This window comes from Mastigoproctus giganteus, chromosome 11 (assembly GCF_048544385.1).
Source record: "Mastigoproctus giganteus isolate SK-2022 chromosome 11, ASM4854438v1, whole genome shotgun sequence".
NCBI classification, from domain to species: domain Eukaryota; kingdom Metazoa; phylum Arthropoda; class Arachnida; order Uropygi; family Thelyphonidae; genus Mastigoproctus; species Mastigoproctus giganteus.
Window position 1 is genome coordinate 100,723,188 of NC_143585.1, and position 16,947 is coordinate 100,740,134.

General features: G+C 36.6%; 1 protein-coding gene across 2 annotated transcripts in view; it reads right to left on the bottom strand.

The window, feature by feature from the left end:
- The window catches only part of Cdc23 (cell division cycle protein 23), a 268,183-nt gene that overhangs the window by 223,344 nt on the left and 27,892 nt on the right, over window positions 1-16,947 (bottom strand). For both annotated transcript variants that reach the window (XM_090385187.1, XM_090385186.1), the window contains exons 3-4: window positions 16,010-16,147; window positions 2,829-2,871 (exon numbers count right to left, since the gene is read on the bottom strand). In XM_090385187.1, the coding sequence (XP_090241313.1) occupies window positions 2,829-2,871; window positions 16,010-16,147 (181 nt within the window). The remainder of the gene's footprint in view (window positions 1-2,828; window positions 2,872-16,009; window positions 16,148-16,947) is intronic.

Here is a 16,947-nt window from a genome sequence, read left to right on the forward strand (position 1 = left end):
CTGTTACTTATTCTAATCACCACCATCCAGATGGCGGTACTCAACATTGGTGGGGAGTTGTTATCCAAGGCACAAGAGCTGACAAGCTGGTTTTGACTTATTTAAGCAATATAAGTGATGCAGGAAGGTGTACTTCTTAGACTAATAAAATTTTAGGGCAGAAAGTCTCAAACTATGACAAAATTCATGAGTTTTTCATAATTTAATGATGCATTACACTAGGAAATGTCATAGTCTGAAGCTTTCTGCTCTAAAATTTTATTAATATAAAAAAGAACACCTGGAAATTCCCATATTGTGCAAATATATCACAGCTGGGTTGTTCGCTCTTATGCATTGGGTACCTATTCATCGGCCAAAGATAGACCAAATAGCTTTAATACAATGTTTTCTGAGTGGTGGTGGTGGTGGTGGTACTCAATAGAGAATAAGTAATGCCTCTAATGGAAAAGTGTTACTTATTCATACTTATTCAAAGTATAAGAGGAAGGAAACTTGTGAAGGATCTCACAACATGAGATATTACAATAATGATGGCTAATATTTCATTGAAAACACACCAGTTTGTATTAAAATTCAACTATGAATTAATGATACATTTGCACTAAGCAAGGTAATATTACAATAACTATGTTATTCTCGAAATATAACAGAAATCTGTATTAGCGGGTTAAAAATAAGAATTTCGTTCATCATAATTAACATTCATTCCCAACACGAGACTCTAATTAATCACCATATCTTATTTATTAATATATTTTATCATTTAATGCAAAAGAGGATGAATCACAAAATGTATTAAAATTAAATAAAATATTAATAATAATAATAATACATAAAAGAAATTCCTAAATGATATTTAAAAATCAGGTTTATAATTTTGTATATGTTCATTACAAAAATAACTAAATATACAGCCACTCCCCGACTTATGTAAGGGTTGCGTTCCGCAGAACTCTAGATGTCGGAATTTCCCTAAATACTTATGCAGCACTCGCAAATTTGATTGAAGCAAAAAAGAAATGTTCAACGAACATGTAAATAGAATTATTTATTTAATTTTTTTATCTGATGTGCAGTAAAAATTACAAAAGTGTACAAAATTATAAAAATTTCAAAATTACAAAAAGAGAGAGGAGACAGGCATAACGTCAGCAAGTTTTATCTTTCGAGCATCGTTGTTTGTTGTTTGTTATTTTGTTTTTAGGAGCATTAGCAACTAAGGCCATATTGCTCCGGGATATGCGGTGGTCATTCCCTGACCTTTCCGCATCCTCCGTATTTGGTGGTGACGGACTCGAACCCCGGTCTAATCAAGAAGCGTGTGCTACGCGCTGCTGCTCCTTTCAAGCATCATTGCCAGAATTAACTCTCCAGCTGATAAGCACACCGCTGTGGAAGTTGAGGGCTGTGGAGATTTAGAAGGGGTTTTTTCCAACACATCAGAAAATTTCTCTGCAGCTGCAGAATCGGCACTGGCGACTTCACTACATACTTTAATGTTTTTGAAACCAGCACGATGCTTGACCCTATTAAACCACCCATTGCTTGCCACGAACTTGGATTGGGGTTCGCCGTACTTATCTTTAATATCTTCATAATACTTCGTGCTTTTGCTTGAATGGCCATTGGACTCAGGGGCACTTGCTTCTGAATCTGATTTTCCATCCATATTATTAATAGCTTTTCCATCTTCGATATAGCACCTGAATGCTGTTTTGTGATCATTATTGATCTTAATTAACTGCGTTGATCCTTTAACATATTCTTTTATACGTGCACTGTCCCTTAAAATAGTATTCACTGTTGAAGCAGTGAGACCTAATTCTGTGCAATAGATGACAAACTTTGTCCTACTTCATACTTCTTAATTAATCATCTTTATTTCTAAATAAATTTTGTTTTGTTTCCTAGCACTGCCAGCACTTTCTGTTGGTCCCTTTCCCTTCACCATTGTAATAAGTAAATAGGAATGAAGAGAAGATTCTGAAAATTTATTTATTTATTTTATATGACTGAAGATTTCAGCGAAGGGGAACTCATTTCACCATAATACTGCAACGTAAAAATCACAGCATTCCAGTTATCAGTATTATTGCAAATGCAATAAGGTCAAGTTTACTACCCGTTTATGATGATTGCGCTAACAGAAAAGCATAATAAACCAGAAAGTGCAAATTGTTTTTATTGTTTTATGGTAGTGACTTCCAGAAATGTGTTTTAGAAAATATCACAAAGGCATTCAAAATGTATTCTTATAACGGAACGTATGATAACGATGAAAGTGTAGTGTAATTTCCATTATAAAAATGACCTTTTAGAAAGATAAATAGCTTAGTTATAATATAGGGAAAATTTCAACTTCCGAGGTCTTGGTATGAATTACCAAAAAAAAAAAAAAAAAACAAAGAATTTATTATTGGGTTCACATTACGATATTTTCACGATACCTCCATTTATTCCTATGGGATGCAAAATATGTTTCCGCGATTTTTTCAAGTTTGTACCAGCCGGCAAAAACTTAAGTAAAGTCGAATTTCTATAAGTCAAGTATAACGCAAGCTGGGGAGTGGCTGTACTAAGTAATATAAATTTCATATATTGTATATTTATAGCTTTATAAGCTATAAACAACATTAGTGACAAAATTTTGAAAGAAAAGTAATAACACCATCATGCAATTAAAGTTTCAACATAATACACAAAAGAAAATTAAGAAATTAGCATAATGGATTGAAAAGAAAAGTTATAGGGCTATTGAAATAAATTAGTTGTCTTCAATTTCTTAATTTAAAGAATAAGTGACTTTCAATTATTCAAACGCTTACCAACAATATCAGCCATGTCGTCCAATTTCTTTTTTTCACCTGACTTGTAAAAATAACAGTTCATTAGAATACCTACTATTGTAAAATTTAAGGCTAATTACATAATTTCAAATATTCACAATATGTGTACAATACGTGTTTAATAAAATAATAAATTATTTAATTATTAAATAAAATCTCATTTGAGTTGTACAATGTTTTAATACTGTAAATTCTGTGGATGAAGTATATACTTTATTGGCTGGAGGGCAAACTGAATTGAACAAAATTAACTAAACAAATTAGTACAAAACAAAAATCTCAAGAGAGAAAGATTTATTCTGAATTAGTAAGGCATTATTACATGAAGGGCTGCACTGTTTATGTGCATAATCTCCACTGTAGACCATATTCAAGTTGAGCCGTGTGAACTTGAATCCACCATATGATTCCAGATGTGATCAAACTCAGTGTCATGGACTTGTATTGGAACATCTCACAAGGTTGAAAATGAACAAATAACAGTTTGTGCAGAACAAAGTATATTTTACTTTGTCTGAGAACAAGCAAAATTTCAGTGGGTTTGGGCAGAGCCAAACCCTCTTGCTGTTCACTCAAAACATCCTTTCAAATTGAAACTGGTATGGCTTTACAGTTAATGTGATGACTTCACGTTTTAAAACAAGAAATGACAGGCAAATTAAACTTAAAAGATTACACAGAATAATATGGAATAATACTAGCTATATATGTCATACCAGCAATAAAGGAACACTATTGTGGAAAGAAAACTTTATGAAAGAAGGCACTATACAACTCACTGGCCAATAAATGAAAGTAATTCTTCAAACAGGCCTCTGAGGTTGGGTATATTCATATTGTAGTTTTAAATGTTTTTCACCAACTTTATGTAGAAATAAAACACAACGAAAACAAAAACTGGAATCTTGATAACTATGTATTTATAATAAATTATATTTGCCTGTATTTACAATAAATTATATTTAACTTTACAACTAAAATATATGAAATATACATATAAAATATACATTAAAATATACTGGATTAAGAACAATAAAATACATTAAAATATACTAAATTAAAAGCGATAAAACCATAGCTTTCGAAGGCTCCTACCTTCTTCTTCAGCGGTATTTTCTTTGTTCTGTGGTGTGTCTTTAAATACCAGCAGGTTCACAGTACTCATCACGTGTTTCATTCCCACGTGTTCCGTTCTCTTGTGTTATGGAATCGGAAGTGGCTCAAGAGTGAGTCATATGGAACCGTTCATCCCTTCTGAGGATAGTAGCCTCAAAGAGGGGATGGATCCGCGTTACTCTATCTCTATTAATGTTCACTGTGGAACAGATCCGCAAACTCTCGAGCCACTTGCGGTCCCAGAACTTATGCGCCCGATCGGTGATGATAGCATCATCCTGGGAGATCTGGTGCTGCTTCTCCCAAAAATGCTCGGCCACGGCAGACTTACCATAATCCGCATTTCTTATTGCCTTAGTGTGCTCCCCCAGACGATCTTTGAGACGGCGTTTTGTTTCCCCTACATAACACTCCCGACAATCCGGGCGTCCAATACTATATACGACCCCACTTGCGTTCTCTTTTTGAATGGGATCCTTTACTTGTGACACGATTGTGTGCAGCCTCCGCCCGGAAGCTGCACACAACGCATCTGATAATTTCTTAGTATTCTAGTTATATGATCAGTTAGACTCGGATAGTAGGGAATGTATGCAGTAGATACTGGCGTAAAAGATTCACCTCTCCTCTGATTTCCTTTAATATATTTTTCTATAATCCTCTGGGGGTAGCCATATTTTGTAAGATCCGTCGTGACGCGTTCATACTCTACCTTCCTATCCTCGGAGGTACTACAGTGTGATTTTGCCCTGTCAACTAATGTTCTAACCACACTGTTCCTATGGTGGTTGGCCTGAGCTGAATTGTAGTGCGAATATTGACCTTTACACATCGATTTCCTATAGCCCTTAGTCTTCAGTTGTTGGTCTTCCCTACAGACCAACACATCTAGGAACAGCAAAACTCCTCCTTCTTCTGCCTCCAAGGTAAATTGTATGAATGGGGAGAAGCCATTTAAAATATTCAACACCTGATCTTCACTCCCCTTTCGAATAATTGAAAACGTATCATCTACGTATCTTTTCCAGGGGCGCATAGGGAGAACACTAACATTAAATATTCTAGCCTCGAGCTCCTCCATAGCTAAATTAGCTATAATTTAGCTAATGGGGGGAGCCCATGGCTGTACTGTTAACCTGCTTATACATAGTATTATCAAACACCATAGTGGTGCTTGAGAGGCATAATTCTATACCTTTCTCAATATCCTCTAAATTTAATTGTGTTCTAGTATTTAGAGTGATATCTCTCCGTCAGGCCATGTGTGTACATTGCACTCCCTGGTCAATCAGAATACATGTAAATAAAGATTTCACGTCGAAAGATATCATAATTTCATTCTCTTCTATGCGTTGGCGTCTAATAAAATGCACAAGAAAGTCTTTGCTGTCCTTAATACTAAATTCAGAAAGTCCTACTAATGGAGATAATAATTTGGCTAAGAAACCAGATAGTGCATATGTGGGACTGCCTATAAATGAGACTATGGGTCTCATACTAGTGGTACACCCATTTTATGAATTTTGGGCAAGCCATAAAATCTTGGTATTTGGCTCCCTGTAGCATACAGTACCCAATATTGTTCTTTGGAAATTTTGCTAGACTTAAGCCAACTCTGTACCATTCTATTCACTTGCCGTTCCAACTAAGCAGTGGACTTTTCTGAATAACCTTATAGGTTGTTTGATCATTCAAAAATACATATCTAAATAAAGCATTGGATTTATTGAATGATCAAACAACCTATAAGGTTATTCAGAAAAGTCCACTGCTTAGTCCATCTGAAAAGTCCATCCCCTTTAAAACTACAAAATGAAAGTAATAATGGGTGAATTTCTGTAATTTTTAAATTCTTTCCTTGTACTGTAGCTTATGTTTAAGCAATGTGGTGGCCATATATAGTTATTTTACCACTCGAAGTTGCTAGTATATTGTGGACTCTACCAGATCTGACGTGAAATAGGCCATCATTCAAGAATTGGCAAACACCCTTGTCAAGGTGGAGGCAGCAGCTGCTGTTGTATCCATAACCAGCTCTTCTGCAGTACACATCACTGTTTCTATTAGATACGCTTCACTGTTCCTATTAGATATGCTTCACTGTTTCTATTAGATACGCTTCACTGTTTCTATTAGATAGCGTAGTATTGACATTTAATTAATTTAATTTTTTTTAATCTTATTAATTTAAAATAGCATGCCCCAAACTAGAGCAGCAAAGCAACGGGCACAAAGTGGCAGGAGTGCCACTTTGTCCACAGCCTAAAAAAATGTGCAACTTGTGAAATGTTTGCCGAACTCTCTGGAACGGAACATGATATTGCCATGGGGGATGTCTTTGTGTGTGCGCTATGTAAGGAAATCAGGCGACAACTCAGCATTGTTATGGGCCTATATGAGAGTTTGAAGGACAGGGTGGATGCCCTCGAAAGATCTAAATTGAGGGGCCCATCAAGCTCTCAGCTGCCCACATCAACGCCAGAGCTTGCACTTGGTCATCATGCAACACAGCAGCAACCCCCAAGGAAGAATGCGCTGGTCCCACAGGAACTAGTAGTTGTTGGTGACTCTATTGTCAGGGAAATGGGTAACATGCTTTGTAAAAAGGATAGGTGGAACAGGACCAGGGTATGTCTGCCAGGGGCAAAGGTTGATGACGTTGTAGAGCGGATATCATCTTTTAAGGGCACAAAAGGTGATATAGTTGTACACGTTGGCACTAATGATATTAAGAGTAGGAGACTGGCAGAATTACTTAACAAGTACAGGTCACTGTTGAACAAAAGCCGAGAATTAGGGCTGAATTTGAAAGTGACTGCAATTCTGCCCAGACACAATAGGAGGGAGTATATGATGAGAGCCTTGTCAATCAATTCGGCCCTGGAAAAACTGTGCAATTCTCAAGGGATAGAATTTTTTTCAGCCTGGTCTGTACTTGTTAACAGGAGAGACTGCTTCTACAGGGATGGGATACACTTAAATAGAAAGGGTGCAAGAATATTTGCTGATGCTATCGAGGCAGTGTTAGGTGGGTCAGAAAACTGATAGCTTGGAGGGATACAAGGGCTAATAGTTTAACAGTAGCCGTAGGCAGAAGTGAAGGTGATTCTTGCACAACTTCTATTAGAATAAGTAGAGACCTGGAGGAGGAGTGTTGGAGGTTTCAGGGACGGATGGCAGTCATCCTGAAATAGGTGGGTATATGGGATTTGTTAGGGGGAATAGGAATAGGAGAATGTATGCTTGCATGTATACCAATGCTAGAAGTATAGTAAATAAATTTGATGAATTTGAAGTGTTGGTCAAGACATCAAAGGCGGATATTGTTGGGATATCAGAGACATGGTGTCACACAGATATAAGGAATGCAGAACTGGAATTTGGGGAGTACAATGTGTACAGAAAGGATAGACAGGATAGAAAGGGAGGAGGTGTTATGCTGTTAATTATGAAAAACATGAAATGAAAAGAAGTGCACCCAGTTGATATAGATGAACAGTGCACTGCTGAGTCAGTTTGGTGTGACATAAGCACTGCGAAAACAAAAATAAGAGTAGGAGTGTGTTATAGGCCTAATGACTCGAATGAGTACAATGAACAATTATACAGAGAAACAGAGTGGGCCATCCTTGGCAAAAGATTCTAAGAAAAACAGCAAGGATTTCTTTATTCAATCAGTGAACCAATCAGATTCAGCAAGGGGATGAATCTGATTGGTTCACTTGATATCATTGGATCGACTGTTGATGATCCTGCCCACATAGCAAACAAACTGAATGAGTATTTTGCATCTACATTCACACACGAGGAGTTATTAAGGTGGAAATGGCAGAAGGTTATCAAATTGTAGCAGGATACTTAATGATTTTGTGGAGGAGAAATTGTTGAAGTTAAACAAAAGAAAAGCACCTGGGGTGGATGGGATCTATCCAGTTATATTAAAGGAGGCGGCAAAGCAACTAAGCAAACCCTTGGCCATAATTATGAGAGCATCCTTGGACTCAGGGGAGGTTCCCACGGACTGAAGATGTGCAAATGTATCCCCAAATCACAAAGGGGGATCGAAGGGTGACACGAGTAATTACAGACCAGTTAGTTTAACTTCTGTTCCGGGTAAAATAATGGAATCACTGGTTAAAGATGCATTGCAGGATCATCTAGACAAGACTGCAGCAATAATTCAGACACAGCACGGGTCTGTTAAGGGAAAGTCTTGTCTGACAAATTTGATAGGATATTATGATGTGGTTACAAAGGAACTGGATGCAAAAAATAATTTTGATATCATCTATTTGGATTTCAGGAAAGCTTTTGACACTGTTGCACATGAAAGACTATTGTACAAATTGGAGCAGAATGGTATTAAGGGTAAGTTTCTACAATGGATAAAAGGATGGTTAAGTGGGAGAAGACAGAGGGTGGTAATCAATGGGTGCTGCTCTTCGTGGACCAATGTTATTAGTGGAGTCCCACAAGGTTAGGTGTTGGGTCCACTGCTGTTTTGTATGTTTATCAATGATATTGATGAAGGTATATCAGGCTTAACGTCGAAGTTTGCAGATGATACAAAGGTTGGCAGGGTTGTTAATGACAGTAATGGCAGTGTGCTACTGCAACAGGATCTAGATAATTTGGGCAGATGGGCTAAGAAGTGGCAACTGAGGTTTAACCTTGACAAATGCAAAGTACTGCATATGGGTAGAAGTAACCCCAGAGAAACGTACCAATTGTGTGGTACTACACTTAAGGTGGTAGAAAATGAAAAATACCTGGGAGTAATTGTGCAGGCAGATATGAAGTTTTCTGAGCAATGCAGACAGGCTGCCAGGGCAGGTAATGGGGTTTTGTCAATGATATATAGGAATTTTGTTAGCAGGGAAAAGGAGGTGATTATCCCTCTGTATAAGGCAATGGTCAGGCCACGCCTTGAGTACTGCGTACAGGTCTGGAAGACTCATTTTAGGAAGGATGTAGATTTACTTGAGCGTGTACAGAGAAGGGCAACAAGATTGGTGAGGGGAATGAAGGGATCCTCTTACCAAGAGAGGCTTAAGTTCTGCAAATTGCAATGGCTGGAGACTAGGCACCTGCGCGGTGATCTGATTGAGGTATATAAGGCCTTGAATGGGTTGAGCATGCTGAATTCTGATGGGATCCTTCCACTTGTTCAGATTACGAACTTAAGGGGGCATAAATTCAAATTAAGAAAAGACAGATGTAGAATAGATGTGTGGAAATTTACCTTTAGCCAGCGGGTGGTTAATTGCTGGAACAAACTTCCATCTGTCGTTGTGGAAGTTGATAGGTTGAATAAATTTAAGGAGGAACTGGACAGGCATTTGGAGGGAATAGTGTCATTTTTTTTTTTTTTTTTTTTGGCTGATGCTGCATAAGCTCATACACATGCTTTCTTGCATCACATGCCACTACTACTACTACTACATACAGAACTGATGCTGGCTAAGTTTTTAGTTAGCATACCTGGTAGCAGAAAATGGAACCACGTCTTTATGCAAACTGACCTGGGAAATCTAGAATGCTTGTCTCACTAAAATATTAATGCAATTTTAAAGTTTGCAGCAGATAATTACATAGATACTTATACATAGCACACATAATATGCTATATTCAATAAGTAGCATATTCACGGCACCTATCTAATCTTCTGTTGACATCCTTCACAAGTGCCTATATAAAAGGAAATAATCTTGCACATAATCCTAAGGTCTATATTAACTGTACAATTTAAAGCCAATGCAAGTATCTCTTATCTCAATTCTTTAGTAGTTAAAATATGAAATTTATGAATGACCAGCTTCATAGATACACAAGGAAAGATCATGAAGTCACTAGATTTCATTTATATCTTCCAACTTTATTGCTTGTTTGTAATAAAACTACATAGTACATAAAGTTTACTGCTGAACCGGGTTCCAAAACATTTACTGCAAAATTTCGGAAAGCAAAAAACGGAAGACTTTTATTAGATATTTTGTTTTAAACAAAATTCTGTGAAACTGTTTTCTGGCATCATCCAAACGGTTAATTGGTTGGTTATTTAGTGTTTAATGGCACACTGGCAGCCTCAGGACATTAATATGCATTCAGAATTAAAAAAAAAAAAAAAATCTATAAATATATTTTGTAACTTATAAAGAATTGAGCACATAAAAAAATAAAATAAATAACAATATATATCTGAAACAGGTTACATATGCTTCTTTGAATTAACTTTTGTAGTCAACTGCCAGGACATTGTGGTGTCGCAAGTGATGGTGACAGCACTCGGGTTTATACTCTTTTAGTAATGAATACAACTGTACATATAGTCCACTTAAAGTAATTAATATTGTTTTTTAATCTGAGTTTTAAAGGATAATGGATTTGCCTAATGGGTGATGATGTTATTAATGTTGAATTCTAAATGGGAGCCTTCAGAGACTTAATCTTGGAGGTGACTAGGCTTTTCATTCCAACTAAGAAATACTGTTCAAGGTTGTTCAGGCCTAAATGAATGTCAGATGAATTAATGAGGCTCGTGGCAGAGAAGAAAAATGTATGGGATGCAAATAAATTATCAGGTGACATAGAAGCCTATGGCAGATATAAGCTTGTCTGTAATCAAGTCACAAAGGAGGTTAGGCAGGTGAAGACTGATTATGCGAAATCTTTGGCAAAGATTCAAAGAAAAACAGCAAAGAGTTCTTTATGGATGAATCAGATTGCACAACTTCACATAGATGGGTTGACTATTGATGATCATGCTCAGATAGCTGATAAATTGAATGAGTATTTGCATCTATATTCACACATGAGGAGTTATTCAATGAGGCGAATGCCAGATGTTTATCAAACTCTATGAGGGTGCTAAATGATTTTGTAATAACTGAGAGCAAAGTGGAGGAGAAATTGTTGACGTTAAACATAAGGAAGGCACCTGGGATGGACGGGATCTATCCAGTTATATTAAATGAGGCAGAAAAGGAAGTAAGCAAACCCTTAGCCATAATTATGAGAGCTTCCTTGGACTCAGGGGAGGTCCCCTTGGACTGGAGGTGGGCAAATGTATCACCAATTAACAAAGGGGGGGTTCAAAAGATGACACAAGTAACTATAGACCTGTTAGTTTAACTTGTGTTCTGGGGAAAATAATGGAGTCACTAGTTAAAGAAGCATTGCAGCATCACCTAGACATGACTGCAGTAATAGTTAAGACACAGCATGAGTTTGTTAAAGGGAAGTCTTATCTGACCAATTTAATTGGATACTATGAAGGAACTGAATTTCAAAAATAATTTTGATATCATATACTTGGATTTCAGGTAAGCTTTTGATACTGTTGCACATGGAAGGCTACTGTACAAATTGGAGCACTATGGTATTAAGGACAAGTTGCTAAAATGGATAAAACATGGTTGAGTGGGTGTTGTTGTTGTTATTTAGGAGCATTAGCAACTAAGGCCATACTGCTGCTCTGGGGATATGCGGTGGTAATTTCCTGACCTTTCCATATCCTCAGTATTTGGTGGCTCACGGGCCTCGAACCCCGGTCTAATCAAGAAGCATGTGCTATGCACTGCTGCTCCTGCTCACCTGGCTACAGAGGCGCCTGATTGAGTGGGAGAAGACACAGAGTGGTAATCAATGGAAATTTCTCTTCGTGGACTAATGTTATTAATGGAGTTCCCCAGGGTTCGGTGTTGGGCCCATTGTTGTTTTGTATATTTATCAATGATGTTGATGAAGGTATATCAGAATTAATATCCAAGTTTGCAGATGATACAAAGGTTGGCAGGGTTATTAACGACAGTAAAGATAGTATGCTACTCCAACTGGATCTAGTTAAGTTGGGCAAATGGGCTGAGAAGTGGCAACTGAAGTTTAACACTGACAAATGCAAAGTACTGCATATGGGTCGCAATAACCCAAGAGAAACGTACCAACTGTGTGGTACTACATTCAGGGAAGTGGAAAGTGAAAAAGACCTGGGGGTAATTGTGCAGTCAAATATAAAGTTCGCTGAGCAGTGCAGACAGGCTGCCAGGGCAGGCAATGGAGTCTTGTCAATGATATATAGGAATTTTTCTAGAAGGGACAGGAGGTGATTATCCTGTTGTACAATGCAATGGTCAGGCCACACCTAGGGTATGTATAGATCTGGAGGCCTCATTTTAGGAAGGATGTAGAGTTGCTAGAATGAGCACAAAGATGGGCAACAAGATTGGTGAGAACAAAGGGGTGCTCTTACCAAGAAAGGTTTAAGTTCTACAAATTGCAGTGCCTGGAGAGTAGGCATATGCGAGGTGATCTGATTGAGGTGTATAAGGCGTTGAATAGGCCAAGCAATCTGAATGCTGATTGTATGCTTCCTCTTGCTCAGGTTAAGAACCTGAGGGGGCATAGATTCAGATTGAGGAAAGACAGTTGTAGAATAGATGTGCAGGAATTTGCCTTTAGCCAGCGGGTAGTTGATTGGTGAAACAGACTTCCATCTTTTGTTGTGGAAGTTGATAGCCTAAATAAATTTAAGGCTGAGCTGGACAGGCATTTGGAATGAATGGAGGGATGAAATGGGAAGTTTTTTTTGGTTGATGTTGCATGAGCTTGCTTTCTTGCATCGTATGCCTCTACTAATGCTATGCTAATGCTATCCGATTAAAGATGATATTAGTTACTTTAAGTTGACTATGCAGGGCAGTTGTAGTCATTTCTAAACCCAAGCACTGTCACTGGCGATACCACAACACCCTTGAGAGTTGACTGCAGTTTAACACAGAGAAGTATTATAATTAAGCTGTTTCAAATATTGCAATAACCTGCATTTGAAATGGTTCCCCCTTAATTAATTAAATTATACTATAAATATATATCATAAAATATAAAAACAACAATTCCAAATATGTGTATTTGGAATTGTTGTTTTTATATTTCACTGAATTTGACTGAATGTAAACATTCAGCCAGACAAAATCTGTAAAACATAAATGATGTGCATCTATAAAATTAGGACATTTGCCTAAGACATGAACGGTTAAAACTGTGTCACAGTTTTCACACATAGGAGGGTCACAGCTGTCAGCAGAAAGGATTACCTCAATTTCTGTGCCCTATACCAACTGCTTGATTATAAGCATAATCTGATTTAGTTTCTTTATACCTTGTTGTTTGTTTGTTTGTTATTTGGTTTTTAGGAGCATTAGCAACTAAGGCCATACTGCTCCGGGGATATGCAGTGGTCATTCCCTGACCTTTCCACATCCTCCATATTTGGTGGGCACGGGCTCGAACCCCGGTCTAATCAAGAAGCGTGTGTTTACACCTTGTCTACAACACAAATCTTGCCATTAAGAACAGTTACATATTACTTCTCCGATCTATATATGGGACTGACATGCAACAGTTATTCAAGGGGACTGCTGATTTGGAAATGACTTAGCAATAGCAATTTTAGCTAAATCATTTCCTCCTAATCCTGAGCCATAATGGGACCTGATCCCAATGTGGCTTAAGATCCAGCAGTAAAAGATGTCAAATTCAGAATGGGAGAGAATATAGTCAGTTAGGCATTATTCTCATCCACCAGACTGGAAGAGAATAGTGCCTAACTGATTGTTGATAAAGCCCGTAACATGCTTTGATGAATCGGTATATATCATACATCTTTGATAATGGTTGATTTTTATATGATCCAAGATTAGCCAAACTGCACACATAGCTCTGCTGTATATATGCTACTTTCCTGTGGAATCTGGCTGGATACTATTCTGTGTGTAAGTCAGAATCATCTGTGATCCCACAGATGATTCTGACTTAAAGTTATCAGTGTAGACTGGCAAAAGGTCAGAAAGTTTGCTCCATGTAATGAGAGTTAGTAATGGACAGATGGAGATGTTTCAACAGTCCCTCAAATCTTGAAGTAAATGTCACAAGTTTGAAGGCGAGCATGACAGGGTGAAGATTACCAAGGTGACTGGGCAACGATGACCAGATCACTTAATAGCCCTTGGACCTGAATACCAAAGAACTGGCTAGTGATCAAATGGGTGTTGTACATATTTTTTAGAAGTGACGGAAACAGTGTTTTGGTTATTACAACTGCTGCTGTTGCATGGATAATACTTGTTGTAATGCACATCACTGCATTATTGATATTATATGCTGCTGCTTCTTATATAATTTTGCTATCACTTCACTTTTGTAATGTCCCTGAAATGTACTGAAATTCACTTTTTCACTGGATGCTAAATTTTTTTTCAGGAAAAGCTCAAAAATCACTGGGATGTTTTGAAGCATGGTTGCTCTGTGATGAATAGTCCTCATGCTGCACATGTGTGTGCACACCTATTCAAAGAGGGTGGACTGCAAATCAGTTTATTGGAGAATTTATTTGCACAACATACATACTGAGATCAATTTTATGCCCATATTACTTCAGTAATACTATACAGGAAAATCCCCAGAAACTTCTGAGGTGCATGAACCAATATGCCACTTTGTTGTACTGAAATTTTGTTCTAATAAATATCACTGAAAATAGTTTAAAAAGAATCATTATATGTTCAAATAAATTCTGCACTTTTCTAATAAATTTTCAATTACTAATTCCAACTTTTTTTTTTCTAATCAATCAAGAGAATCATTTATGGAAATGTTTCTAGAGCAAGACTTGAAATCATGAAAGCACCAGGCTTCTTTTGTTATCATTCCCATATCTGTTTTTTGTATGTTTTGATTTTGGAATTTTTCTAAAAATTTCTTCTAGAAAAAATAAATAAGTAAAATAAAATAAAAATAAATAAAATCATAATAAAAAATTAAATAAAAAACAGTATCCAATTGTCACACTTTCATCTCATTTTCTGTTTTTGGTGGAATAGTGCCAGCATATACTGTTACATACCACAGAGAGGGGGGGGGGGAAGAGAGATGAAACAGATTTGAGAATTACCATTCAAAATTGAGGAAAACAATTTTTAAAATTCTAAGAATGTGACCCCAGCTATTTACACTATAAGCAACAGTGTCATTCATAGTTTTCCAATAAATATTTTTTTGTTTATTGTAAACCATATGTTTTAGGCATAGGAAACCTCAATTTGGTCTCCTCTAAACACCTTAGAGGAGACTTAATTGAGGCGTATAAGGCTCTGAAGAGAAAGCAAAATGAATTAGGGTGAAATTTTCACAACTAAGGACCATAAAATCAAATTACAGTAGAAGAGGTTTAGAATGGACTGAAGGAAGTTTACTTTTAGCCTGCAAGTTGCTATTGAAATAAGTTGCCTCCATTGTTGTTGTTTTGAAGGTTTTGGCAGAAGTGCCTCCTGGGCCTCTATGGATGGCTGGGGCTGAAATTCAAAAGTCTTTTAAATTTCTGTTATCTATACAGGTGATTTATTTTATTATTTATTATTTATTTTTTTGGCTGGTCCAAGAAATGCCCCAGGCTTCCTTGCACTATATGACTAATACTAATGACATTTAAATGTATTGTGCAAACTATTTTTGGTAATTTACTTCTCAATGAATTGCATATATTCTAGATAAACTAACACTGACTTATCCTGTATATACATACATACACAGTTATATCTTTTTGAATGAGAAGTGATGATATCACCATTACAACTAATGCTGTGAGGTATCTGGTGCGGACTAACTCACCAGAAACTGTCAGCTATACAGCATTAACAAAACAAGAAAGCCCATAAAAATTCAAGCTTTTCCCTATGATGTGGAGGGACAGCAATCATATGTACTATCTACAAGGGTTGTTTTATATAATATAAGTGTATTTGATAATCATAATGATATACAGAATAAATCATTAAAACTAAAGCTAAACATTCAAGCTCTTCATATCACATCAGGTTTTTATGACAAAAAGCAAAGGTGATTAGGGAATGAGGTATATGTCACAAACTGCTCAGAAAATCATAAATGCTAGCATAAATTTAAAAAAAAAACAAGTTATAATCACATTAATTTTAAATTATACTCATTATGAAGCTAAAGATATTAACAATTAAATTCTTATTTCTTACTGTATATCTTGAAAAGTAATGCAGGAAGCATGCCTTTGGTAGAGTACATTTTTCTGTGAAATAAGCTGCTCGATCATATTCTTCACAGTAAAAATAAATCTTAGCTAAATGATACTTATCCTCCTCTTGAAGATGTTCCTGTTATAAATGTGAAACATAAAACTACTGTTTGCTTAAAAGAAATTAAAATATCAATAAACATCAATTTGTAATCACTGATCTTGACCTTTAATTCTTTATTAAAACTAGAATCAGGAAGACACAATAACTATATCTGTTTCAATCTAAGTTGATACCACTAAGAAAGGTACAGGGTCCCCTCACGCAACAAATGGCATAAAGATAATTAAGCTATTTGTTGGGAGTGGGCCATATTAATGGCCCACTCCCAACTGTAGGGATCACTTTCCATTTTTTTTCTGTAGAAAGATGCTAAAAAATATTTAGCATCTTTCTGATTAATTAACATATTAAATTGTGTTTAACAAATAGTTTAATAGCCTTGGTCATATTCATTAGCTTATTTTTAAATTCAGTAAACGATTTTATAAGTTATGACTTATTATTTGTAGAGCTTCTGTAGCAGTAAATACAAGGAAGAAACACATGTTTCTTCCTTCAGTTACAGCTCGGACACAGCATGGTTTTGTTAAGGGAAAGTCTTGCCTCACCAATTTGATTGGAAACTATGATGCAGTCACAAAAGAACTGGATGAAGGGAATAACTTTGATATTATATACTTGGATCTTAGAAAGGCTTTTGATACTGTTGCACATGGAAGACTGCTGCACAAATTGGAGCAGTGTGGCATTGGAGGCAAATTGCTGCTATGGATAAAAGGGTGGTTGAAATTAGTTAGTTATTTTTGGAGCATTAGCAACTAAGGCCATATTACTCCGGGGATATGCGGTGGTCATTCCCTGACCTTTCCACATCC